Source organism: Enhydra lutris, unplaced genomic scaffold (genome assembly GCF_002288905.1).
Source record: "Enhydra lutris kenyoni isolate GAN:26980312 unplaced genomic scaffold, ASM228890v2 scaffoldscaffold34, whole genome shotgun sequence".
Classification (NCBI taxonomy): domain Eukaryota; kingdom Metazoa; phylum Chordata; class Mammalia; order Carnivora; family Mustelidae; genus Enhydra; species Enhydra lutris.
In genome coordinates this window covers 24,670,102-24,697,650 of record NW_019154118.1, presented here as the reverse complement: position 1 = coordinate 24,697,650, position 27,549 = coordinate 24,670,102, and the positions used below count along the sequence as shown (strand labels likewise).

The 27,549-nt window shown below is 43.5% G+C and overlaps 1 protein-coding gene across 5 annotated transcripts in view; it reads left to right on the top strand.

Moving 5' to 3' along the window:
- The window catches only part of LOC111153730 (ATM serine/threonine kinase), a 125,724-nt gene that overhangs the window by 91,389 nt on the left and 6,786 nt on the right, over positions 1-27,549 (top strand). For 3 of the 5 annotated variants that reach the window (XM_022512915.1, XM_022512913.1, XM_022512916.1), the window contains 20 exons: positions 2,377-2,465; positions 2,562-2,664; positions 3,166-3,314; positions 4,892-4,996; positions 6,263-6,382; positions 7,423-7,657; positions 8,108-8,275; positions 9,342-9,455; positions 10,138-10,355; positions 10,825-11,032; positions 11,964-12,077; positions 12,432-12,590; positions 13,001-13,139; positions 14,164-14,246; positions 15,448-15,588; positions 16,312-16,428; positions 19,637-19,786; positions 21,577-21,742; positions 23,252-23,338; positions 26,847-26,961. In XM_022512915.1, coding sequence (XP_022368623.1) covers positions 2,377-2,465; positions 2,562-2,664; positions 3,166-3,314; positions 4,892-4,996; positions 6,263-6,382; positions 7,423-7,657; positions 8,108-8,275; positions 9,342-9,455; positions 10,138-10,355; positions 10,825-11,032; positions 11,964-12,077; positions 12,432-12,590; positions 13,001-13,139; positions 14,164-14,246; positions 15,448-15,588; positions 16,312-16,428; positions 19,637-19,786; positions 21,577-21,742; positions 23,252-23,338; positions 26,847-26,961 — 2,780 coding nt within the window. Of the gene's footprint in view, positions 1-2,376; positions 2,466-2,561; positions 2,665-3,165; positions 3,315-4,891; positions 4,997-6,262; positions 6,383-7,422; positions 7,658-8,107; positions 8,276-9,341; positions 9,456-10,137; positions 10,356-10,824; positions 11,033-11,963; positions 12,078-12,431; positions 12,591-13,000; positions 13,140-14,163; positions 14,247-15,447; positions 15,698-16,311; positions 16,429-19,636; positions 19,787-21,576; positions 21,743-23,251; positions 23,339-26,846; positions 26,962-27,549 lie in introns of those variants that run through there. The other 2 variants (XM_022512917.1, XM_022512918.1) reach the window with 2 other exon arrangements.

Sequence of the window (27,549 nt, the reverse complement as noted above, 5' to 3'; positions counted from 1 at the left end):
CCGCTCATTCCTTTGAAATGATAGTTTTGGTCTTTCGACTTTGCTTAAACCCCTGGTTGTCTCTCCTCCTCCTGCTTATAGCTTGCCTCCTGCTTCTGGAAGAAAACGTGACAGGGAGATGACGTCCCACCATCAGACATGGAAATCTCCCTGCGTCTGCTCCATCGTTAACGTTTCCTCTTGTTAGAGATACACCCTCCCCTTCTAGTCAAGACGGTCCTTCCTGTGCTTCGTTTTTTATGAACTCTTTCTCAGAGGATTTATTCTTTACTGTGCTGTGCTCCCTCTGAATGTGCCTAAACATCTTCACAGTCCCATTAACTATTAAAATCACTCCCCTTCAGGGGCGCCTGGCTGACTCAGTCACTAGAGCGGGAGCCTTTTGATCTCGGGTCATGGGTTTATGTCCCATGTTGGGTGTGGAGCCTGTTTAAGAAAAAATAAAATAATTTCCCTCTATTTCATCCTTTCTGGCCTCCCTTCCGTAACAGCCTGCTGGACTTTGTAGAGGACCTGTGTGTCGTTGCTGTCTCTCATTCTTCCCTTTCCAGGCTCCTGCCTGAAGCAGCACTTGCTAATCCCACCCCACCCAGAACCTCACGTGACTAGACGGGGGGCGGGGGGGGGGGTTGTTACCTGGCCCCTCCCCCCCCCATCCTCCCTAATGTTCTGGGAACACTTAGAACCCTCAGGCAGGCCTTGTGTGACGTGTGCGCTCTCTGCTGGCTGATCCCATTCTCCCTTCTCTTTTCCCTTTTTCCTTTTTTATAGTCTTAACCTCTTTTACTGAGTTTTTAAAGTATTTTCTATGTGTCAGGCCCTGTGCAGGGCTTGAGTACTGAATGAAGAACAGCAAGGGCTCAGTTTCGTGTTCATGAATATCAACAGTTTAATTAGAATTATAAGTGTAGAATTAGGCCAGTGTCAGTGAATTTGTATGTAGTAAATTATTTCCCAGAGCAAGCATGAGGCACTTGAAGTGCTTGACTGGTTTTCTGTGCAAAAGTTTCTGACTCTTTCATTTTTCCCCTGTTTTCTTTTTCTTAAGCAGGCTCCACGCCCAGCATGGAGCCCAGTGCAGGGCTCATGACACTGAGATCAAGACCTGAGCTGAGACCAAGAGTTGCATGCTTAACCCAGTGAGCCACCCAGGCACCCCAGTTTTTTGTTTTCTGTTTTCATTTTTATTTTATTGAGATGGTTTTAAACCGAATCAATTTTGTACAAACTTAACAACAGAGATTTGAGTCAGTAAGCCACTTCTTTATCCATACCACATTTTACCAATTTTAACATAATGCAACTTTGAGGTTTTTGTTTTTCAGAGAAAAATTCATGACCTTTATTTTTACTACATTCAAGTTTTCAAGAGTCAGACTTTGCAGACATCATTATCCCTTGCACAGTTTTAGCAGTTGATAGGATTATTTGGTTTTGTTTTCATTTTTTTTTTTTTTATGCAGGGTCTTTTTTCGATCCTTACAAATTTTAGGGTTGTTCTAGCTGTGTGAAAAATGCTGTAGTATTTTGACAAGTATTGCATATAACGGTTTTAAGATTTTATTTTTGAGTAATTTCTATACCCATTGTGGGGCTCAAACTCACTACCCTGAGATCAAGAGTCACATGCTCCTCTGACTAAATCAACCAGGCACCCCATTTGTTTTTGTTTTATGATTATTTTTGTATGCGTTAAAAACCTGGTATTGGGATTAATTTCTTTTTTAATTCATGAAATTGTGAGCAGTTTTCTTCAGGGAGTCAGTTATTCTGTTCTTTGGGATCAGTTTGTTGTGTTGCTGTTTCGAAACTTTATATTTCAGGGCACCTGGGTGGCTCAGTGGGTTAAAGACTCTGTCTTCGGCTCAGGTCATGATCCCAGGGTCCTGGGATCAAGCCCCGCATCGGGCTCTCTGCTCGGCAGGGAAACTGCTTCTCCCTCTCTCTCTGCCTGCCTCTCTGCCTCCTTGTGATCTCTGTCTGTCAAATAAATAAATACAATCTTAAAAAAATAACTTTATATTTCAGGGGCGCCTGGGTGACTCAGTTGGTTAAGCGACTGCCTTTGTTTCAGGTCATGATCCCGGAGTCCAGAATCGAGTCCTGTGTCGGGCTCCCAGCTCCATGGGGAGTCTGCTTCTCCCTCTGACCTTCTCCCCTCTCATGCTCTCTCTCACTCTCCCTCTTTCTCTCTCTCAAATTAATAAATAAAATCTTTAAAAAAAAAACTTTATATTTCAGTATCACTGCCTTTTACTTTTGTAACATAACATTTAGAGTTGGGAGATACACGTTGGTAATAGTAAAAGTTCCTCTTTGCTAAATTTATAAAGTGACATTTTTCCTTTTCCCATGTTGTTGCTGCCTTGTTTTTAGGATCTGCTCTTAGAAATCTACAGAAGTATAGGAGAGCCCGATAGCCTGTACGGCTGTGGCGGAGGGAAGGTCTTGCAGCCCCTCACTAGGTAACCGCATGCTTCTAGATGATGCTGTTGTCATTCCGTCTGTGAAGGACTTCAGTGCACATGGAACTCAAAGGGATTTTGCAAATCTCGTTGCAGACTACGCACATACGAGCATGAAGCAATGTGGGGGAAGGCCCTGGTGACCTATGACCTTGAGACGGCCATCTCCTCCTCAACCCGCCAGGCGGGGATAATTCAGGTGAGCTGCCTGCCCCGGAGCAGCACTGCCAGCCTCGAGCTGAGCTGCTTTCAGTCCGAGCAGACGCACGAGAGCCGAGAATGTCCCTGCTCAGCGGGCACTGGGCTGAAAACCCCCGCGGGACGCGTGGCTGAATCGGGCAGGTCACTGACCTCAGGGAGAGTGTGGATTTGGTGATGGTGGTCTTGCCAGCTGACAGCAAAAGACATTTCCTTGTGGGGTCCAGTGTGCCACACGGGGGCCGTGTCTCCCAGAAACCGTTCCTTGGGGTCTGGGTCACCTGCGCCACTGGCTGACGTCCCGTAGCCGTTCTTGCGTCACAGGGCCAAGGCTTGGGAGCGCCCTCTGCGCCTCGGGGGGAACTTACTAACCAGGATTGCGGGATTTTCACGAATGTGTTGTGAAAGCTGCTTTTTGTGTTTGCTATTTTTTATTTCTCTAGTTCTGTTATCTTTGAGTACTGAGCTTTTTTTTTTTTTTTTTTAATACTCTCCTGCTCAGGCCTTGCAGAATTTGGGACTCTGCCATATTCTTTCCGTCTATTTGAAAGGACTAGATCGTGAGAATAAGGAGTGGTGCGCGGAGCTCCAGGAACTCCACTACCAGGCAGCGTGGAGGAACATGCAGTGGGACCACGGCCTCGCCGTCAGGTGAGAGGAGCTCGGGTGCTGTGTGCTGCGCTTTCTTGAGCTCTGCACGGCAAGCCGTTGCTTGTGTCACTCAGTGTCACGGGGGTGTGTGCTTTACAGGCTGTGGACATGCCTGCATGGCTCCAGCAGGACAGAAGGAAGCAGAGACTGTGCGGGGAGTGGATTTCAGCCTCTTCCTAGGGCAGCTCCACTCCCCGCCAGAGACAGAGGCTTGGAAATAGAAATCTAAAACGTATTTCTCGTGAGAGTTTCTGTCTGTCCATCCAAAGAAAACTACTGTCCTTTCCCTTCCCACACCCTGGTGCACACTCTTGGGTTAGCCAGCACTTCTACGGGCTGGATGGTTCCCAGAAGACTGCTTACCTGTACTGATAAAATGTTTCCTTCTATAAAAACTGCTAACCCAGGAGCACGGGAAGATGCTTTTTATAACCTGCATCGTGATAGCACTGGTTTTTCCGACTGGAAAGCCAAACACCTAATTCAATAAAAGATTTCGCTTTTATCTAAAAAGTTTTATGGTGACATAAATGCCAAAAAAAATGAGATCATATGAATTATATGTTGACTTGCCTTCATTGAAAAAAAATTTCATTAACTAAGGTGTTTTTCCAATTTCAAACTATTAGATTGCTGTAATGTTAGAGAAACGCTTTCATATTTTTACAGCCTTTTACCGGCGGAGCGTAGTCTCGCTCCCCTCGGTAAACCACCACAGACTGTTCTTCCTGTGGCCGGTGCATTCTGGGCATGTCGGCTTTCTTCGGGTGCTTCCTGCTGGCCAAGCTGTTCCTGCTCGGGGCCTTATGTGCATCTTGTTTTCCCCCTGTCCCACGTGTATGGTGTCTTGTCATTCAGATTCTTGTTTAACAAGGCCACATCTCACACCTGTGCTGACCACCTGTCCAGAGTAGCCAGCCAGACGTCCCAGTACCCAGTTTTAATTCACCACATGTCCCTCGTCACTGTCCAATATTTTTTCATTTATTGTCCATCTTCTCCAGACCACAGCATAAACTCCATGAGAATGACGACCCTATGTGACTTGTCCACTCACGGATCCCTTGACTCTGAAACGTGGTGCCAAGCGCCTGGCACACAGTTGGTGTTCACGGAGTCAGTGCATGAGAATGTAGCATAGTTAGAACCGGCCAAAATAGCTGAGAAATTACTCTTTTCTGCTTGAATAATTTAAATGATCTACAAAATTCTTTGTATTTCTTGCCAAAATTCCTAGAAATGCATTTTTTTTAAGTGGAGAAGTCTTAATCTTAGTTGTCAGATTTTTTTTTTTTTTTAAGATTTTATTTTATTTATTTGAGAGAGAGACAGTGAGAGAGAGCATGAGCAAGGAGAAGGTCAGAGGGAGAAGCAGACTCCCCACGGAGCCGGGAGCCCGATGCGGAACTCGATCCCGGGACTCCGGGATCACGACCCGAGCCAAAGGCAGTCGTCCAACCAACTGAGCCACCCAGGCGTCCCTGGATTTTTTTTAAGTGAACTATTTATACATGTATGTTTTAGGATTCTTTGTTTATAATTACATTTTTTCCTTTTATGTTTTAATTATCTCACAGCAAAGGACTAGAAGGACCCAGTTACCACGAATCACTGTACAATGCTCTGCAGTCTCTGAGAGATAGAGAATTCTCCACATTTTATGAAAGTCTCAGATATGCCAGGTATTACAAAATGAGTTATTGTATTTTAATGTTTAATGTCATGGCTTCTTTTCTGAAAACTTGATGAATAATTTCAATGTGAGGATTTGCACTGGTGAAGGGATAAAGGACTTGGTGGGTTTGGTCTGATTGTTTCTTTGTCATTCTCATACCCCTCTTGGAAACCACATTCCCTGTGTAATAAATTGTGCCAGTCAGCACTGACCCTCGAGCAGTGCAGACAGGGGAGGCGAAATCCTGTGACTAATAACTTCTTAGCTCCTGTAAGTCTGAGAAATAAGCACTCAGATTTGTTCTCTCTTCTGCAGGAAGATTTTTGTAGGAACTCTGGCTGTGCCTATCCTAATAGTTGTCTTCCATATCTTACAAAGGGGTTCTCTGTGTTTCAAATGTTTTATATTAGAGATTTCTTTTATGCTTATTTGTCAAATAGATATATAGTACTAATAGACCTTTTTTTTTGTTTGTTTTAGATGTAGCAGCATGCTCATAGGTTAGGTACTTAAATCAGTTGTTACATTATTTTTTTATATATATATAAAATACCTTTTTATTTGTTCATATGGTTCAGATCTGTTCTTTCCTTTAAAAAATTAAAATTCCCTTTGAGACCAGGTCAGCTCTTTATGCAGACCCCTCAAGAACGTCTTGTGGATTCCCACCTCTCTGTCTGCTTCCTGGACCTCTGTATCCTGATAGTTTTAATCTTGTCTCCTCTAGTAGCTGTGTGGCATTTACCTCTTAGCATAGTGTTCTTGCTGTAAAGTAGTGACTTGTGGTCAGGACTTACCAATACTTGGGCTTGTTACGAGGCACAGATGAGATCATGCCCAAGAAGGTACTTAAGTATAACAGACTAAACACACGTAATACACTGTTTTTTATTTAACAGTAGTTACTGACCTATTAAATCCTGTATTTTACTACAGAAATATTTGCCACCATTTCAGTGCATATTATGTGCTAGCCAATTTGTTAGGCTCTTTCTGTACATGTTCTCTAAGCTTCAAAATAATTCTGAAAGTGGAAAAAACATAGGAACCCTGTAACGGGGCCTGGGTTAGCGGCCAGGAGTGGGAGATCCAGGGTGAACTCTTGGTCTGAGCGATGACTCTGTGCCCGCCACATTGTGCCAGTGGTACTTGTGAATGTCAGGAGCATCTGGTCACCAGCAAAGCCAGTGAGAACTCTTTACAAGCAGATATGAGCTTCCATCTTTCTGAAAATCTCTTAGTGTCCCATGTGTCTTGTGTTTTCTCCCTCCAGGGTGAAAGAAGTGGAAGAGCTGTGCAAGGGGGACCTTGAATCTGTGTACTCCCTCTACCCCACTCTCAGCAGGCTGCAGGCTATCGGCGAGCTCGAGAACATCGGGGAGCTGTTCTCCAGGTAATGTGGTTTGGATGACTTCAAAACAAACCCTCCAGTGCAGCTCTGCTGTTTTCTCTCTGCAGTGACTTACAAAACAAGAAAAGAGGCTGTCAGTAGGTTCGTTTCTTTTATCACGATATAAGTTGATGAGCCTCGTGAGCTGTGTTTTTTTTTTTTTTTTTTTTTTTTTCGGTGAGCTGTGTTCTTATTAAGTGTTTTGAAAAATATTTACTGTAAAAATACAAGTTTTTGAAATTTAGCATCATTGTGCTTTCTTCTTCACAGCTCTTGCCCTCTTGTACCCCACATAAAGTTGTTTTTTTCCTCATTTTTTTTTTTTTGCCAGAGAGCATGGTATGCCATTCTGTTGTAGCCCTATGTTGGATCAGTGTCGTTCTAGCTATCCTCTGCCATGCTGTCCTAGAAGCTTCTGAAAGCTGCTTTCATTTCCTAGTCCTTCCCTTGTCGTCTTCTTCCTGTCCCTGCTTCCTCTCGATTCCTGTCCTTGCAGGGGTCCTGAAGGATTGGACAGTACTGCTTCATGTGGACTTTTCATGTAAACTAGTCGTACAGTATGCATTTTCTCTTCTTTAATAAATAATGTTTGCCAGGTGCCAGCATTTCTCTCTCTGAATTGTGATCTCTTTAACAACTATAATCATGCATAGAGTCATCCCCTATGCATAGTTGGACACAGTAGAAATTTATGAGTTCACTTCGTTTCCTTGCTGACGTGTCTGCTTTTGCCACAGGGAGTGCTGAAGCAGGACTGGGGGTGTAGGCGTTCTGTGTGACAGGCCTGATGAATGTCTTCTCTTTTCAGAAGAATATATACTTAGAAGTGCTGCCTTTTCTGAGGTTGAAGAGTATTTTTAAGAAAATCATTAGAAATGTTCATCATCTGTAGCCCCCATGCTGACCATCAGAGAGCTGATGCTTTTGGAGCCTTCTAAACTTCAGTCCTTTTGAACCATTTTGAATTTCTAGTGTACTTAATAGTAGGGATTTTGTTTTCTTCCTTTCTCTTGCTTACATGAATTCTGTGACTGTGCTTGCAGCTCAGGCACGGATAGGCAACCTTCCGAAGTGTACACTAAGTGGCGGAAACACTCCCAGCTCCTCAAGGACAGTGACTTCAGTTTTCAGGAGCCCATCATGGCTCTCCGCACGGTCATTTTGGAGATCCTCATGGAAAAGGAAATGGAGAATTCCCAGAGAGACTGTTTCAGGGATATTCTCACCAAGCACCTTGTAGAATTCTCTGTACTAGCCCGAACTGTCAAGAACACACAGGTAATAGGATTTCAAAACTATGTCGTCTCACCCCATGACCTTTCCTTTTGAGTCAAAAAATAGAAAGCACAAGTAAAACGGAAATGTCATTGAGAAACAGATTGCTGTAAAAATACTGTTTAGCATAATTTCCCATTTTGGCATCAGACCTTCTCTGTGCCTGTTTCCTGGTTCTCAGATGGTAAGGTGTAGCTTACTATATCGGTAACAGTTCGCTGGTCGTACACAGTGTGCGCATACACACATATATGTACGTACATATGCATGTGTGCTTATATGTACTGAAGAGAAAAACAGGCCCATGTGGGGCTGGAGGAGGCAGGCGGAGATGTGCTTGAGCCGGTCCTGACAGATGGTCATCAGTGGTGGTTTACGGCTCTCCTGATTATTACTCGTGCTCGTAGTAGTAATAGTAAAAGTAGTAATTCTTATCTGTTCTTTTCATTTCAGCTCCCTGAAAGGGCAATATTTCAAATTAAACAATATAATCCAGCTCGTTGTGGAGTCTCTGAGTGGCAGCTGGAGGAAGCCCAAGTATTTTGGGCAAAGAAGGAGCAGAGTCTCGCCCTGAGTATTCTCAAGCAGATGATCAAGAAGCTGGATGCCAGCTGTGCAGAGGTTCACTTTTTTTTTTTTTATAAATTTTTTTTTTTTTAAATTTATTTATTTGACAGACAGAGATCACAAGCAGGCAGAGAGGCAGGCAGAGAGAGAGGAGGAAGCAGGCTCCCCGCCGAGCAGAGAGCCCGATGCGGGGCTCGATCCCAGGACCCTGAGATCACGACCCGAGCCGAAGGCAGCGGCTTAACCCACTGAACTACCCAGGCGCCCCAGAGGTTCACTTTTTTTTTATTGGCTGAATGAATTCCTGTTATAAAAGAGTGACTGTGCTTTAAAATATTTTTAAGAAATCCACTGTGAAGTTACTGGTCCATGAATAAGAAACTGTAAAAAGGAGCCTGGAAAATTAGTATTTGTAAAGGCAGTCTAGAAAATACTCGTTTTTTTTCTATTTGCAGGAATTCTGCCAGTCCATCTTGTGGTAGATTCATTTTATTTATCCCAATGTTAAACTGTTTTTATTTATCTATTTTTAACTTTATGTGGAACTGGAGAAGGGTGCATAGGAAACAAACATGAAAGAACTATAAGTTTGAAACGAATAGGACGTGAGAACAAAAGTTAAAAGAGGAGCAAGTTGGAATGATTGTCAGTCCGCCTGCTGGGGAAGTACAATGGCTGATAATTTCTGTAACTTGTCGGTCTACCTGCTTAGGAAATACAATGGCTGATAATTTCCCACTCCTGGCTGCTGAAAACTCGTTAGCTTCTGGAGCTCTCCCTCACCGGTGGTGTTGCACTCAGCAGATTAGGACAATAGCAGGACTCATTTCATAGGGTTCCTGAGCCTTGAATCTCTGGAAATGAAACAGCCTTTGTAAGAGTGCCTGGTGTATACAAGTGTTCGGTAATCGTGAGTTGCTTCAGTAGTAGCAATAATAATTAATAGTAGGAGAAGATTATTTCATAAAACTGATCTATTTGTCATTATTAAAATCATGTATTGTGATGAGGAAAGCAGATGAGGAAAAATACTTTCATCCTGCTTTTTCACCTACATAGAAGATATTTTCGTATATTTTGCTGGTGAATTGCATTTTAAGATTTTGCTTTCTGTATACAGAATGATCCCGACCTAAGACTTATATATGCAGAATGTCTGAGGGTGTGCGGCACCTGGTTAGCGGAAACTTGCCTGGAGAACCCTGCGGTCATCATGCAGACCTACCTAGAGAAGGTAAGCTTTCCTAGCAGCCCTGGAGAGCTGTTCAGTATGGATACACTTGGTCTGTTCATCAAGGCCTTCATTTTTTGGATATATAGCTGTTGTAGCTCTGTGTAATTTTTAAAGCAGAATGAAGTACAGCACTAAAAAAGAAGGACACTGTCTGTCTTCCCTCTGCCCCCACCTCCCGCTACTCACAGCCAGCTGTTTCTGATCATTTCTCATTTATCTACGAAAAGAGCTGATTAAGGAATACCCACAGCAGTCTGATTCCTTTGTAATATCAGCTGCCCTCCAAGTAGGACTTGCACTTCTGTAGGCCATCCCCTTTCTGCCTTCCTGAATTGCCCCTTAATTCCTTTCGTTTAATTAGTTTTGGAAATAGCTAGTGTAGCATGGAAATTATATGACTGTCTTTAAATTTTATGGAGCCCTGTGTTTTTGTGCAGTTCTTTAAAATATTAGCTGTTTGGGTTATTTCTGCACCATCAAGGCTATTTGAAAATGTAAAATAGTGTACTTCATATATTTTAGCTTATGTATATACACACACACACACACATATATATATATACACATACATATATATACATATATATATATATAAATTGAATTTAGTGCAGTATTTCTTTGATTTGAGTCTTTGGATGCATTTAGTATCTCTGTAATATAAATGGATTGTGTTTTCTTCAAGGCAGTGGAAGTTGCTGGAAATTACGAGGGAGAAAGCAGTGATGAGCTTAGAAATGGAAAGATGAAAGCATTTCTCTCATTGGCACGGTTCTCGGACACTCAGTACCAGAGAATTGAAAACTACATGAAATCATCAGAGTTTGAAAACAAGCAGGCTCTTCTGAAAAGGGCCAAAGAGGAAGTGGGCCTTCTTAGGGAACATAAAATCCAGACCAACAGGTAATGAGATGTCCACCAGTGAAAGTGATAAGATAGATGTACAGAACCAGAGCATGAATTCATGGTCTGTGATTCTAGACATTGTAGAGTATAGGGCTTTTTGTTTTGTTGGTATCATAGTTACAAAGAGATAGGTGTTCAATTTAAATACAGAAGAGTTGTCTCTTCCAATATAGTCAAACCCTTCTTCAGACCTGCCTTTGTCTGGTATACGATAGGGAAAGTAGAGAAGGGAGTTAAGTAGGCATCTCAGGTAGGGTCCATTTGTCCCCAGTTGCCTAGAATGGCTTTTGAATTGCACAGACTTACTTCCAGATAGTAAAAGTTTGTTCCCTTAGTAGTTTTAGAATTTTCATTTTTCTCCTGGGATGGATACCTGACTGTTCATTTGTGTTGCATTTCACGTATGACTTTGTAGTTCTGTACCATTTGATGGGTTTTGTGATTTCTTTTAATTATCCAATGCAAGATACACAGTAAAGGTCCAGCGGGAGCTGGAGCTGGATGAGTGCGCGCTCCGTGCCCTGAAAGAGGACCGTAAGCGCTTCTTATGTAAAGCAGTTGAAAATTACATCAGTTGCTTACTGAGTGGAGAAGGACATGATATGTGGATATTCCGTCTTTGTTCTCTCTGGCTTGAAAATTCCGGAGTTTCTGAAGTCAATGGCATGATGAAGGCAAGTCTTCTCTTTTAAACCCAGTATTCCAGCCTGTGTTTCACAAGCTTAGACATAAGCCCACCAGTGTCAGAGATCTCGTATATTCTTTGTATCCCTGGTATTAGGTTTGATGCTCTACTCATAGGTACTCGTTGAACTCCAGTGATGCAGGTTTCTGCAGAGATGAGAGCATCTAGTTCATTCTTTGCCTGTTCCTTCTCAGTTACTGCTGGGAAGTGCCAGGATGCCAGACTAGGAGATCTGGAAGGCAGTTAAAGATGATGTGACCACAGGCAGGTTTTTCCTCCTGCTTTATCATTTCTGAGATTTTTTAAGTGAATTACTTCTGTAAATGAAAAATAAAGCTTAAGGAAAACGTTAAGGCAGTAGTATTTCATAAGTTTTCATGTAAAAACTTTAGATTTTATTGAGGATACCTAATATTAAAGTTATGCTTACCAGATCTACATTGGCAACCAACTTGAAGCCTACAAGTAAAATGTTTCTCCTGGATGAAAAGAATTATAAGACTCTTAATAGATACAAGCGGTCTCTGCTGCTGGTGCTCATTAAATCCTGTTAGGGTTAGCGTACAGGGCACAAGTTCCTCCAGTGTATCACACACCGCCTTCTCTGTAGTCAAGATCACAATAGCCCTCAGATCCACATTTCTCTTCCTTAGATTCACTGGAATGAAATCACTGCAAGTGTTCTAGTTCTGAATACAGTTTAATTTAGGATCAAATGCTGTGTCTTAGCAGTGAATCAAACTAGAATACCCATCAGGAAGACTAAGATGAATGTCAAGGGAAAAACTGTAATTAGTGAAGTTTTATTAACAACAAGAAGATGATGGTGCTAGTAGCATTATTTTAGAAAAATTTACTTGCTTAGATGTGAGACTTTTTAAAATGCATGTTTCTTAAGGCTTTTTTTTTTTTAATGATAGACCGATGGAATGAAGATTCCATCATACAAATTTTTGCCTCTTATGTACCAGTTGGCTGCTAGAATGGGGACCAAAATGATGGGAGGCCTTGGATTTCACGAAGTCCTCAATAATGTAAGTAAACTTGAAAATCAAAACACAGCTGCTTTTCTTTCGTATTTTATGTATTACTGTTCTACTCTAGGATATGAAAATACAAAAAGATTCTAGTCATTCGTATTTATTTTGCTGTAAAAGGGCAGGAATAAAAATTCCCTTTTGTCTCACCTCACTCCACGTAAGATACTCTGTTTCTTTGTCATTTCTCCCCATTCCTCTGTCTCACACATAGACGCACTCTGCCCATGGTGGCATCTGGTGGAAAAGCACACATCTGTGATGCCAAACAAAAGGAAAAATGTTATGGATTTTCTGTTTTTGTTTGATTGGTTGGTTGCATAAATCTAACAGTCCTTTGTTCTTTGCCAGCTTATCTCTCGGATTTCAATGGATCACCCCCATCACACTTTGTTTATCATACTGGCCTTAGCAAATGCAAACAAGGATGAATTTTTGACCAAACCAGAGGCAGCAAGAAGGAACCGAATAATTAAAAATGCACCTAAACAAAGCTCTCCACTCGACGAGGTATTTGGGTTAAACATGGTACCTTTTTGAATTGCAGCTTGAGACCTCCCCACAGCTCTCCTTTCTTAAGGCTCAGGGACTCTCTGGCCGTATTCAGCTTGTTACTGTGTCACCTAACGCTGGCTCAGAATTCCTGAATATTCTCCGGCTGTAGTAGATACCAGTACTTTTTTTCCTCACAGCACTGAGCAAAGAAAATATAATTCCAAAATACACCCAAGTCCTTTACTGTTGATATTATTCCACCTTTGATGTATTTCATTCACAAGGTGACTCTTCTGTTTCTGAGCGACTGTAGTCTTTCCAGTGTTAAGTGCATGAATTCTGCTTCTCCTTTTGTTATAATGGAAAAATATAAGTGTTGGGTATTTCTTTCTGTAATGTTGTTTTGTTTTTTCTTTTCTGAATAGGATCGAACCGAGGCTGCAAACAGAATAATACACACTATCCGAAGTAGGAGACCTCACATGGTCAGAAGTGTTGAGGCGCTCTGTGATGCGTACATCATATTAGCAAACTTAGATGCCGCTCAGTGGAAGACTCAGAGAAGTAGGTGTTTGAAAGAATGACAGCTGATTTTATGCTCTGTTTTTCTCTGGATGGGTATACGAAGAACCGAGCCTAATATGTAATCTCTCTAATTTACCTACATAACGTTCATTACAGACATGAAGGTCCTTATGATTACGGTTCCCACATGGTCCAAAGCTGAATTTTTCTCCAGTAGTTTCAGCAACCCCTAGTCCCTTACCATTTAATATCTTCCGTTACCTGGTAATATGTGACTGTACTGAATTAATTATTTGATTTCTCCAGGTCATCTCCTGGTACAAATACTTGTACCAGATAATTAATTGCATAGAGGCAAAGCCATTAAAATAACTGAATAACTGACAGTTTTCAGGGTCAGAGGCTTCTTAAAATGTTGTTTCCCACAGTGCCCTAGGTCTTAAAAATGAGAAGCCTTTACCATTTCCTCTGTAAGCGTTAGAATGCCTTGCATGTAATCTGTCACTCTTCTTACTGTCTCTGTTCAAATAATTATAAACTGCTGTGATATTTGGTTATGTGTATACATTCAAGTTTCTCTCCCCATATTTTAACAATTGTATTCCCTTTTCTGTTCAGAATCAGGTCTTTGCATTTACGTTCTTCACACTTGAAAATAAGACTGAGAATTCTCATAGTATTCCTCTAAGCAAACAAAGCATATTAATCATCACATCCTTTGGTTACATTTAATAATAATATGGTGGGAGTACATTATCTGTGTGCTAGAAGGCTGTTGTGTAATTATCTTAAGGCACTCAGCCAGGACGGGGGAGCTGGGTTCTGGCCTAATTACTAATGCCAGATACCTGCAGAGTCACGTGTAAGCCATGTCAGCCGTTGTCCTGCTCTGGCCCTGCACTACATCATGTCCCAAGCCCTAGGTCTTCATTTCTGGATCAGGGCCAGAACCGCAGATTAGCCACAGGTTGGGGTCTGTGGCATCTACTGAATTCTTCTGCTTTACCTTCAGAGCGGTTCCTCAGTGCCTTTTGTCACCAGAACCTCTTTATTTTAAATACAGAAGGCATAAATATCCCAGCAGACCAGCCAATTACTAAACTGAAGAATTTAGAAGACGTTGTTGTTCCAACTATGGAAATTAAGGTAATTTACTATTAACTGTCTTGATTTTTTTATTGAACTAAATTCTTCTTCATTAGGTTAACTATTTGACATCAGATTGGTTGAGATTGGGACTTTCATGTTTCGTCCTATAGTTTCTTTACAGACTCCCTTTACCTAAGCCTGAAAATACTCAAAGGGTTCTCCTGCTTTCTTTTCTTTTGCCTTCAGTTTTACACCTTCCATCTTCCTTGTGAAGAAGGTTTGTAGACTGTTACCTTCAGTGGCCAAAAGAAGAAAATGTTCTATGTGCTTTCGCCAAGATTAATTTTTAACTGGGCAAGAAAGTCCCTAAATGCTTTATATTTTAAAAAGTCTCTGTGTTAGAATGTATTGACTATCATGTATTATGCTATTAAGTAATCCAGTACATGTTACAGTATTAAATTAACTGTAATATGCATGATACTTTAGCTACCTTGTGCTGATCTTTTATTGCTAGAAATACCAAGTTGGCAGTGATGTATGTAATAACAGAGATGATAGTTTAGTAACGGACTGTTAACTACAGAGAACGCACGGATGGTGACCAGAGGGGAGGTGGGTGGGGGATGGGGATGGAAGAGGGCACTTGTCTCATGAGCACCGGGTGACGTATGCAAGTGCTAAATCCGTATCTTGTGCACCTGAAACTAACAATAATAACTCTAATTAACTGGAATTAAAAACAAAAAATTTTTAAAAAGGATCATTTGACTACATTCTTAGTATATGTAGTTATTTGATTTGAAAGGTAGGTAAGCTGAGTATTTCCTGAAAATGCCACAGTTAGCAGCATTTCAACCTAGAATACCACTCTACACGCTTCCTTAAAAACTTACCTTACTATGTTATTGTGAGACATTTACTGTTTCTCAGAGGACTTAACCTTGACATAGTCCACCGTAAGACCTGAGAGCAGGTTGAATCTTCAGTAGCTTTTTGGCAACACTCTTGTAACACTGTGCGCCCCAGGGTTAGTGAGAGATGCCTAGAAAGGTGACTTGTGTGACTTCCCAGCCTTTCTGGTGTTGAATTCTGTTTCTTTCATTTGAACAGGAAGCAGATTACCACTTGAGCTCTTAACCCACATCATGTTGTCGTTCATTCCTCTGTTTCGTATTTAAATTGTCATTTATAATTCATTTTCCTTTAAAAGCACATAGTGTACCTGACCTGTTCTTTCATTTACACGCTTCATTAGGTGGACCCCACCGGAGAATACAGAAATCTGGTGACTATAGCGTCATTTAAAGCAGAATTTCGTTTAGCAGGAGGTTTAAATTTACCTAAAATAATAGACTGTCTGGGCTCCGATGGCAAGGAAAGGAGACAGCTCGTCAAGGTGAGACTCCCCTCCGGCCGTGTGGTCCATAGTGGCGTAGCGACAAAAGAACTGCAGTTGACATTTACTTCCTGCTTTGCGTCCTTATTTTTCTTCTCAAAAATTGCAAGTGAGTAAAACTTACACAATATAAATAAGCATTATTTTCTAGAAGCAGATTGCTTTTCCTAAATTTCGTGTGTCTCTGGAAGGCCAGCATTGTAACAGCTGACTGCAGCAAATGAACACTTCGGACGTGTACAGATACGATGAGGTCATCAGTCCGCTTGCTTGTTATGGGAAAACCATTTAGGTGACTTGCTTCTTCTCTTGAAGAGTTCAAGTTGAAGGGATCCTGAGTGTGGCGCTGTGCCAGCAGCTAGTAAATCTATCTGGAAGGGGCCAGCATTCCTCCCTCACTCTGCTCCCAAATTCTCCCGGCTATGCTGGGAGGTCGTGGAGGGGGACAGTGCCTCGTGCCCTCCAGTGGAGGAGTCCCAGGTAGCCTAATTCCAGAAGCAGCAAGGGGGAACGTTTTTTTAAACTGGTCTGCCTCCCTAGTGTTACAGCTTACTCTAAATGAAAGACCAGCATTAGGTCTTAGTCATTTAAGAGACTGTGAAGAGGGGGACGGGTACTCACGTATATTTCTGAGCGCCCTCTCGTTGTCCTCGGGTGGCTCTCTGTGTGATTTGATCATAAAATGGACTGTGCCCAGTTGTTCGTGCTCTGATTACTCTGAAGGGCCGTGACGACCTGAGACAGGATGCAGTCATGCAGCAGGTTTTCCAGATGTGTAACACGTTACTGCAGAGGAACACGGAGACCCGGAAGAGGAAACTGACCATCTGCACATACAAGGTGACCGCTTCACGCTGCTGCCCCTTCAGCAAGAGCCTAGAAACGATGCCATGACCCAGACAAGGGCTCAGCCAGTGTTTTCTGAGAGAGTAAACATTTTAGACTTTGTGGGCTACGCAAGGTCTCTGTGGCGTGGTCACTGGAAAAGTGCACATTGTGGTTGGTGGCTCGGGAGTCTTGGTCCTTTTGCCTTTTGCCCGTCTTCCGTGTGATAGTCATGAAACCCTGCTTTTCCCTTAAGTTAGTTGAAAAAGAAGTCTTTTGTCAGATCACATACAGCATTTGGAAGGGCTGGTTCCTGACAAGACGAGTGGGTTCTGTAGAGGTCTAAGAGCTGTCTCAGGCTCAGCAAGTTTAAAGTAGAACTTTCGGTGAATACCTGCGCCCCCAGAAGGACCGCTCTTCACAGACCAGCGAACGGCACGGCCCTCGCCCAGTTGCTCGGTCCAAAGTCAGGAGGCGGTCTGTCTTTTCCTTTTTATTACTATTGGAAATTTCAAACATACATAATATAAAAGTACATAGAATAATGTAATGAACTGCCTTGTACTGGTGCCCGGTTTCAGTTGTGATCAGCTCAGGATAATTTGTTTCATTCTACTTCCACCTACTTCCTTCCCTTCAATATTATGTTGAAACAAAATGTCCTGTCATCTCATCTGTAAACATTTATTTCAGTGTGTAGTTATAGAACATGTTTTCTAAAAAACAAAACAGAACCACAATACTGTCATCACTCCTAAAAGAGCAGTAATTCCTAAATATCATGTAGAATATCAGCATCATTTTAAACTCCCCTCTCCCTTTCTCTACTCTCTCCCTTTCTCTCCTTCTCTCTCCCCCCCTCCTCAGATCTCACACCTGTTCCACTAGCCAGTCCTTACCAGCCTGCTTTCCCTCGAGTCCCTGTTACTGCCTCTGCCGTTCCCGCCCTGCAGTCACGTCTCTTCTGTCGAGTCTCGCCATCCCCTTCTTCCCTGGCCCCGCCAAAGCTCCTTTACTCACAGCAGCTGGGATGGTCCATTTAAAAGAGTCTGAGACAGAATAAATCTGTCCATTTCCTATTCTGAATTCCAGATGAGTTCACTTACCCCTGAATGAAGTGCTTGGCCTTTGCTCGTCTCTTCGCAGCTTCATCTGCTGCTCCCCCCACCCTCCTCTCTGCCTGCGCCGGCTCCGTCTTCTCCCCTCGGCGCAGCTGCTCTGCCTGCTGTGGCTGAGATCTGCCGGTTTGGGGTCACATCAGGGCTTCCCTACTCCCCTCGGCCTGGAATGCTCGTCCCCCAGACCCTGTACGCCCTCCGGTACTGCATTCAGGTTTCTCTCCGTGTCACCTCCTCAGAGAGGCCTCTCTGACCCTGCCTCTCTTAGTCACTTTTTAAAATGCCTCTTTTCTTCTGTTAAACACATAACAGACTCTCCACAAACACAGTTAATAAATTAGTGAAAGGCGTTAAGACACCAGACAGGTCAGCATGTATGAGTACGTTAAAATAAAAAATTGATGGAATTAAAGATTCTATAAAGACAAGTGGCCAACTAAGAAAAATGACTTTAATAATAGTAACAAAGGATTGTTATAATATTAATGACAGTAAGGGATTAATAACAGTAAGGGATGTATAAATAGCTGTCACCAGCCAGTTGTAGAAAGGCTAACATGTCCATAGGAAAATGGGTGTAGAATACAGACAGCTGAGGAAGAAAATATTAAATTTGACTTTGCCTTACTGGGCATCTGAAAATAGAAATCAAAGCCACAGTGAGATACTGTTGCCTGCCTCTCAGATCAGCACAGTACTGGGTGTAGAGACAGGCACAACCACTTTGGGTAGTTCTTTGGCGATATCTGGTTAACGAAACAGGAGACGCACATCCCCTGTGACCCAGGGGTTCAGTTCCTGGTGTGCATCTGTGCGCACGTGGTGTTCTTACACAGTCTGTGGTTGCTGAAGCAAATGATCTAGGGTTACACGTACTGATGCAGCTGAGGGTAAAGTAGTGTTGGGTAAAAAACAAATTGCAGAAGCCTTCACGGAGTATAATACTCTTTTATTTAAAGCTTAGAACTATCTCTGTATATATTGCTTTGAAATCAAAATATATCAAAAAATACATGAACATGAATGATAAGCACGTTAGCAGTCCTCTTGCTGGTGGGGAAGGGCAGGAGGCCAGGGAGGGCATGCAAGGGAGCTTCATCTCCTTGCAGCAAATGTGAGAAAATCTTAGATTTCATAAAGCTGTTTAGTGGGTAAAAGGGTGTTTGTTTATATCATTTTCTGTACTTTGTGTATGTTTATATATGTCATAATTTTTTATATTTCCGGTAAATTGCTAATTTTATGTTCAGGAATATATTTCCTCTTCGTGTAGCTAATAAGACTCTAAAGCAAGAATACGTATACTTTTAATTATCAAAGTATATTAGTTTTTTTTTTTTAAAGATTTATTTATTTGACAGAGCACAAGTAGGCAGAGAGGCAGACAGAGAGAGAGAGAGGGAAGCAGGCTCCCCACTGAGCAGAGAGCCTGATGCAGGGCTTGATCCCAGGACCCTGAGAGCATGACCTGAGCCGAAGGCAGAGGCTTAACCTACTGAGCCACCCAGGCGCCCTCAAAGTATATTAGTATTAAAGTTATATTCAGTATTTTCCAAAGTGAAATCTTCAAATTGTTTGATTTTAAAAGTATGAGGGGCACCCAGGTGGCTCAGTCAGTTAAGCATCTGCCTTCAGATCAGGTGACGATCCCAGGGTCCTGGGATCGAGCCCCGCATTGGGCTCCCTGCTCAGTGGGGAGCCTGCTTCTCCCTCTGCCCCTCCCCTGGCTTGTGCTCAGTCTCTGACAAATAAATAAAGCAAAATCTTTAAAAAAAAAAAAAGGTATGAGGAAAGCAGGTAATTCCTATGCTAAATGGCGCGAACTGTGACTCAGTCACAGATGCTGCTGAAAGACCTAGTCAACAGGAGTCCCGGGGACTGAGAGCAGAGCAGGTCTTAGGAGTGTCAGCCGCAGGCTAGAACATCTGATTTCTGGAGCTTGAGTGTATTTTCCATTGCTTATCTCCAAGGAGTTCTGTCTCCTCTGGACACAGAATCAGGGATACACCCGAAAGAACTGATTTCCAGGGACTGGTAGTTGAGTGGCAGTCACCTGCTCTTCGGGACCCTTCCCGTACTCAGAAGGCATCTCCTCTGTGATGCAGGTGGTTCCGCTCTCCCAGCGAAGCGGTGTGCTCGAGTGGTGCACGGGGACCGTCCCCATCGGCGAGTTCCTTGTCAACAACGAGAACGGTGCTCATAAGCGATACAGGCCGAAGGACTTGAGCGCCATTCACTGCCAGAAGAAGATGATGGTGAGTGACCCTCGCGAGGAGAAACAAGCGCGAGGTCGTGGGCCGGCGCGCCGCAGCGGACCGCTCACACGTCAGAGCACACGGTGTCTCACTGGCGTCGGGCGGTGATCCCAAGGGAGAAGGCCGGGCGCCAGCACGAAGTGTGTGTGAGCGACACAGGGAGGTTTGTAAGCTCTGTAAAGTGCCAGCCCTTGTCTGATGAGAGACTGAGCATCCGGTGGAATGCTAGTTTGCCTCCAGTGTGGGGTGAGCGGATTCTTAACAAAACACTAACTGAAACCAAAAAACAGATAATAATTTTTATATAAAACTGATAGATCTTTTAAGGCATTGGCCACATCACACTAGCCTCGTGGTCTAACGTTCATCCGGCCTGTCACAGTATGGACAGGACGTGTCCTTTCTCCGGACACTGCGCACACTCATCATCACCGTACTTACCCCATTTTAAAATGAGAGGAAGTCCAGAAATTTGACTTGCCCAGGTCAAGGAGTTAATGGTGGAGCAAGGATTTGAATCTTGTCTGTCCAACCCTAAAATGCATTACTTTTCCTTTTCCTGTGCTTTGTGATATGTAATTTTTAAACTGGGTGGCAGAGTGCCATCACGTCGTAATGGAAGGCGGTCCCGCGTACCATGCAGGCCCAGGGGAGGAAGTGCTTCGTTCTGCTTGTGACGGGCAGGAGCGGAAAAGCTTCGTAGGGGAGTGGCCTTTGAGTTGAGATGACTGAGATGACTGAGTTGGTTTTCTAAGCAGAAGCCATGCGCAGGCAAAGGGAAAGAGGCCTGGACAGGCAGATAGCTGAGGCCTAGGTTTTGAGCAGGAGATCAGTGAGACTAAAGCAGTAGTTGTTAGTCAAAAAACAGAGGGTTGCTTCATGAAATGCTAAGAACTTGGTACTTTATCTTGAAAGCAGTAGAGAACCCTCCAGAAGGACAGCAATACCAGAGTTGCATTTTAGAGAAAGAACTCTGAGCCCTGTGGGCTACATTTTTGAGAAGCTGACTAGAGGCATGACACGGGGGCCGTGAATGCAGACGAACAGCAGTAGGAATGGGGAGTAGGGGTGCATACAGAAATAGTGGGGAGGCAGGACTGATGGGATTTGGTTACTGATTAGAAGTGGGGTTGGGGAAAAAGTAATCAGTGGTGCCCGGTGTTTGGGTGATGGGCTGGATGGAGGATGTCTACGGTGTAGAGAGAGAAGTGGCTGAGGTTCCCTGAGGAGGAGAAGGGGAAGAAGTCATTGGGGTTTGGCAGTGACCCAGGTGAAGATGCTGAGTGGGTGGTGGGAGAGGCAGGGCAGGCTGGAGCGTCATGAAGACAGCTTGGCCCGAGTGCAGCTGGGGGTGGCGGGTACAGGGTGGGAGCGCTGCCCCCTGAGGTGGCTCGGCAGGCTCTGCCACCGGAGGACAGATCTGAGGCACGTCACCCATTCTGGCTTCCCCGGGGCTCTGTGACCTCAGACCATCTGGAGGTCTGGAGCCGGTTCTCCCTGTTCTGTTTGCTTCCGCATAGATAACAGAATCCCTCCAGTGCGAACTGCATTAAAACAAACAACAGTCCCCGTTGGTGTGTCTCCTTCCAGGAAGATTCACACTTGAGCCCTGAAGGGCTTATACCTTGTCACTGTCTCTGACCACACTGCTCGCTGCTGGGTAGACCCCACCTTGTTCATCTCTTTGTTGCCTCCGCATCCATGGAACTGTTTTCAATCCAGAAACTCTCGTGGACGTTAAAGTAGTTAAACACAATATTGAGAAAATTTTGTATTTGATCTTTTTAAAGGATGTACAAAAGAAGTCTTTTGAAGAGAAATATAAAACATTCATGAATGTCTGCCAAAAATTTCAGCCTGTTTTCCGTTACTTCTGCATGGAAAAATTCCTCGACCCAGCAGTTTGGTTCGAGAAGCGACTGGCTTACACTCGCAGCGTGGCCACTTCCTCTATCGGTAAATGCTCCCATCCGCCGTGTCGCCGGCCACTTACTCATTCACCTGGTGATGTTACTCAGGGAGCTTGTCAGCCAGACTGCCCTCATCTTTCCACTGTCCTGCTTCTCCTTCATCCCGGTTCTCAGTTTGTAACTCACCCTTCCGAGCTTCTGCAGGAAAGAATTCTCCTACTCCAGGGAGAGAAAAGACTGGCTCTTCTTTGTTCAGTAGTGAATATGGCGTATTTTCAATCTTCCCTCAATAGATTATTTTCTGAGATCGCCTTTGGGAAATAATAAAACCCATGATAACTATATTTAACTTACCTCCTTTAACTGTTGTTCTTTTGCACAGAATTCTGTTATCACTAAGTGACTGAATCTATTTTTTTAAATTTTTATATTTTAATTACTTTTCGGTGTTCCAGAATTCATTGTTTATGCACCACACCCAGTGCTCCATGCAATCCGTGCCCTTGATAATACAGGCTCCCCCAACCTTCCAACCCCCTCCCCTCCAAAACCCTCAATTAGATCCTCAGAGTCCACAGTCTCTTATGCTTCGTCTCCCCTTCTAATGTCCCCCAATTCACTTTTCCTTTCCTTCTCCCAATGTCCTCCATGTTATTCCTTATGCTCCACAAATAAGCGAAACCATATTGAATCTATTTAATAGAATTTTATGTTTGGATTAGAAATCATGATATATATTCAAATACATAATGCACACTACATATTTTGGCCTTTTTTTAATCAGTAAGAGACTGGCATAGCTAGACAGGGCAGTTAGCAAAAGCCTAGAGTATGAGAACTAATGTTGAATACCAGCTATCTTCTAATCTATTAATTTTTAACTAATAACTAATAAAGACCATCCCTCTATCATCTAGGCAGGGCCCAGGAAGACAGGGCCATAGTTAGTGTGTGTACTGACCAAGTTCTAGGTCATTACAGAACCCTCTTCCGGTCCACAGTGAGAATCACTGATCGGATTCAGCCGATTCAGTTTGTAAACAAGAAGGGAGACCCAGTGCATGACAGCGCCAGTCAGGCGCACGGGCGTCCTCATGCTGTTTTTCATTAGGTCACAAGTGTTTGGGCACGCCATCATCTGTCTTCAGAACAGAAATGCAGTTTTTCCTGGACATAAGCCTGGTGAAATGAATTAACGATTAATTTGTGTTAAATTTAAAAGTATACTCAAAATATTTGAGGGGATATAATGCCTTGCTAAATAATAGGTCTCAACTTGAACCACGCTAATTGTCAAGGGATGACTATTGTTAAATGTATGCTTTTTTAGCACATCATCTAGAATTTGTAAAATGCAGTGTTACTGAAAACAGCCAACAAGATGTGACTTAACTCGAAGTGGCAGGTTATGTGCATGTTCTTTTTGAAGCAGGCCAGAAGCCGACAGTACTTAAAAGTCATGTTGTCAGTGGTATCCGTAGAAGCTACGGATGGACGCGTTCTAGAAACAGATGATCCCAGTGATTTCAGGTTGGTTTCTTTTTTTTTCCCCCAGTTGGTTACATACTCGGACTTGGTGATCGACACGTACAGAATATCTTGATCAATGAGCAATCTGCAGAACTTGTACATATAGATTTGGGTGAGTAACAGAAGATCAGAAATGTATCTTTATTCTGTTTATTAAATATTTAGTCATAGGAAATGATATTTGCCCTCAGGCTGCTACAAATGTGAGGGAGACAGACCAAAGTAATAAATGTTTAAAAAAAAAAACACATAAACACATGCTGGAGGGAGTAGCTAACTCTGTTGAGATAATGAGTGGAACTTATTATAACAGGCAATATTTAAGCCAGGTCTTCGAAGAAAGAAAAGATAATCCAGACAGGAGAGAGCAAATCCGAAATGGGGACTCGGGACGTAACCTGTAGGAGCGGTGAGGCATCAGAGATGGCCGGAGTTGAGTAGCTGGAGGGGTAGCTTGGTATTAGACTGTAAAAAACCAGGCTCAGGGTTTCAACTTTAACCTGTGAGACAAGGGGACGTAAAGGAAGATTTACTGAAGGAGGACATGATCCTGTTTAATTCCTAGAGAAATAATTTGGGGAGCAGTACTGGGAGCGCCAAGACATGTTTGGGGCTCGTATCCTAGTTAAGACAATAGAAGACTCAGACGAAAGCTGTGGAGGTCAGGAGCTGGGCTGGGGCGCGTTTTTGCTGTAGCCTGCAGCGGGGATGTTAGATGTCGGCAACGGTGGGAGAAGCGACGCCAGGATAACTGACATTTCTAGTGAAGGAACGCGGCAGGTTTTGTGAAGGAGGAGAAAGCAGTGAGTTCACTTTTGCATCTTGTTTTTAGGTTTTTTTTTTTACAGATTTTTTTTTAAGATTTTATTTATTTATTTGACAGAGATCACAAGTAGGCAGAAAGGCAGGCAGAGAGAAAGGAAGGGAAGCAGGTTCCCTGCTGAGCAGAGAGCCTGATGCGGGGCTCAATCCCAGGACACTGGGATCATGACCTGAGCCAAAGGCAGAGGCTTAACCCACTGAGGACCCAGGCGCCCCAGGTATTTTTTTTAAAATAACATTTAAATTTTTTAAGATTTTATTTATTTGACAGAGATCACAAGTAGGCAGAGAGGCAGGCAGAGAGAGAAGGGGGGAGAAGCAGGCTCCCCACTGAGCAGAGAGCCCAATGCGGGACTCGATCCCAGGACCCTGAGACCATGACCTGAGTCGAAGGCAGAGGCTTAACTCACTGAGCCACCCAGGCACTCTGTTTTTAGGTATTAATAGGACTTCCAGGTATAATGGGCATTTAATACTTAGAGAAAGCAAAGGGGTTGAGCTTAATGATAGAGCTGGGAACCTTCTGCTAGTAGATGTCATTTGAGGTCACTGGTCTGGAGGAGGTTCTGATCTTCTGTATCATCCTCGATAAAGAGGACTGAGGACAGAAACCTAAGGAATGGCAGCTTTGAAAAGCCTGAGTCAGGAAAAAAAATTGAGGAATAACCAACAAGTCATGGGAACGAGAAGGCAGGGGTATCTTGGAAGGCAGGAGGTGGGGGGGTAGAGTTTCCATGAAGGAAGAAGTGCTCAGACTACAGGTCAGATAAGGTGAGCACTGAAAACAGGCCTTTGAATTGAACAGTTAACCAGTGCTCGTGGCTTAGGAAGTAATTTGGATAGAATGGAAGAGTGAGGGGCGCCTGAGTGGCTCAGTGGGTTAAAGCCTCTGCCTTTGGCTCAGGTCATGGTCCCAGGGTCCTGGGATCGAGCCCTACATCAGGCTCTCTGCCCCGCGGGAAGCCTGCTTCCCCCTCTCTCTCTGCCTGCCTCTCTGCCTACTTGTGATCTCTGTCAAATAAATAAAAAAAATATTAAAAAAAAAATGGAAGAGTGAGATTGCAGAAAGGTAAGGACTGAACAAGAGTTAGGATGTGCAGCTGTCCACAGGAGGTTTAGAAGGACGGGAGAGGCATTCGCTGCAGAGATGAGAGAGACATGCTTCAGCCTTTTTTTTTTTTTTTTTAAGGTTTTGAGGGGTTTTTGTTGTTGTTGTTCATTTGTTTTTCTAAGGAGAGCGGAGTGAACATGTTCTATATTGATATGTTCTGTATTGATAAGCTAGAGGAGAGAGACGGAGATCCTGAAATAGTGAGAGAAGTCCTCCAGCATATGGGGTACAGTTGGCTTTACACGGGAGGCACATCAGCTTTTCTCCTGAGAGGAGGAAAGTCTTGAGCTAGAGGGGAGAGAATTGGAGGGAAATAACATTTACTCTTCTGTTTTAACTGAGAAAATGAAAGCATGCTTGCTGGCTGAGCGTCAGAGGGATGGTAATTGGCCTTGTAAGAACAGTACAGGGCAAACCGGGCTCTACGGAGGTGAGACCAGAGCTGAGCGGAGATGGGGAACAGACGACACGCTGGCAGTCCCCAGGGCGCTCGCCTACCGCGAGGAGCCTGCATTTGCTGCGGAGCGAGTAGTGTCTTCATGTGCGTTCTTCTGGCCTCCCTGGCAACTCCGTTGTAACTGGAGATGTGAGGCCGCAGTGAATGGACTAGGAAAAGAAGGAAGGCTGACAGACTAGAAATCTCACTGAGTTTAAAGACTCTTTTTAAGATTTTTTTTTTCTTATTTATTTGACAGAGACACAGTGAGAGAGGGAACACAAGCAGGGGGAGTGGGAGAGGGAGAAGCAGGCTTCCTGCAGAGCAGGGAGCCCAGTGCGGGGCTGGATCCCAGGACCCTGGGATCATGACCTGAGCCGAAGGCAGACACTTAACGACTGAACCACCCAGGCGCCCCGACAGACTCTTTAATAAGGGGGTAGAAGAGATTTCAGTTAGAATGTGGAATTTAAGATTTCAAAGAAGGTGTGGTATTAGGAAGTTATGAATTCTGTATTGTAACACATGGACGTCGCTGCTGAGAGTAAGATAGAGTTCCGTTAGAATAGAGGAGATGACATATATTACGTGGTTTTCCCTAGAATGAATTCAGTTATATGAAGTTACACGAGTAATGACCGCTGGAGGCACAGAGTTGGTGGGAGGGACGTGGGCGAGTGTGAGGGATCTTGGTGGTGATGGGAATATTCTGGACCTTGCCTGGATCAGTGTCCGTGTCCTGCCTGTGATACTGTACTGCATGGTTTTGCAAGATTGGGGAAACATGAATAAAAGGTATATGGGGAATTTTCTATTTTATTTATTTTCTATTTTATTTATTTATTTATTTTCTATTTTATTTTTTCTATAGTATCTTATGAATGCATATCAATCTATAGTTATCTCAGAATAAAAAGTTTCATTTAATAAAAATTTTTAATATATAATATGCGTGTATACTTAAATACATAGAAATTAAGATCATAGGCATATTTTGCATTTTAAATCCTCATCACATTTCATTTTAAGAAATTACCCTTTAATCTAGAACTTCCCTATGTCTAGAAGTAGTTACGCTTTTTAAATTTGAGGTGCCTAACAGTGGCCCAGCAGAAAGAGAAAAACCACCTGAGTTCTGGTCCTGTGCACAGTCTCAGGCAGATGATCTGGGGCCTCTGCGCAGCTCGCAGGCCCCAAGGGAGGGCAGTCAGTTTGCTCCGGAACCTGACCGCGCTCTACTGTTTACTTTAGGAGTTGCTTTTGAGCAGGGGAAGATCCTCCCGACTCCTGAAACGGTTCCTTTCAGACTCACCAGAGATATTGTGGACGGGATGGGCATTACTGGTGTTGAAGGAGTCTTTAGAAGGTAAGTGTCTAAAACAGATGGTATTTCATGTCAGCATTATTTGGATTATTGATTTCCATAGATTCTAGGGTTCGCTGCTAAGTCACCTTCCAGTGCTTGACTGGCAGTAAAGAAAACCCCAGGGAAAGATGGTGCTAGTTTGCCCTTCCTCAGGCCATCTGGGACCTCACCCTGCATCCCATACATAGCTGTCCTTCCTCGCCCGCTCTGGAAGCAGCTTGCCTCCACCGTTCGTGCCTCTGTCAGCTGCTCAGAGCTCCTCGGGCGCCCACTGCTGGGCAGATAAGCTCTGCTACAGGAGCGTATGATGGCTCAGTTCCTGCTGAAAGCACTGCGTAGGTCCCTGTCTTTTCTCAGGATTGGTCCATGTGCTCACCTTTTACTAGAGTAGTTTCTAGTCAGTGTGAACTAACAGTGGTCAGTGACCGAAAGCCATGTTTCATAGTAGTACTGTGTGTGGTTTTTTTTTTTTTTTTAATTTTATTTTTTATAAACATATTTTTTTATCCCCAGGGGTACAGGTCTGTGAATCGCCAGGTTTACACACTTCACAGCACTCACCATAGCACATACCCTCCCCAATGTCCT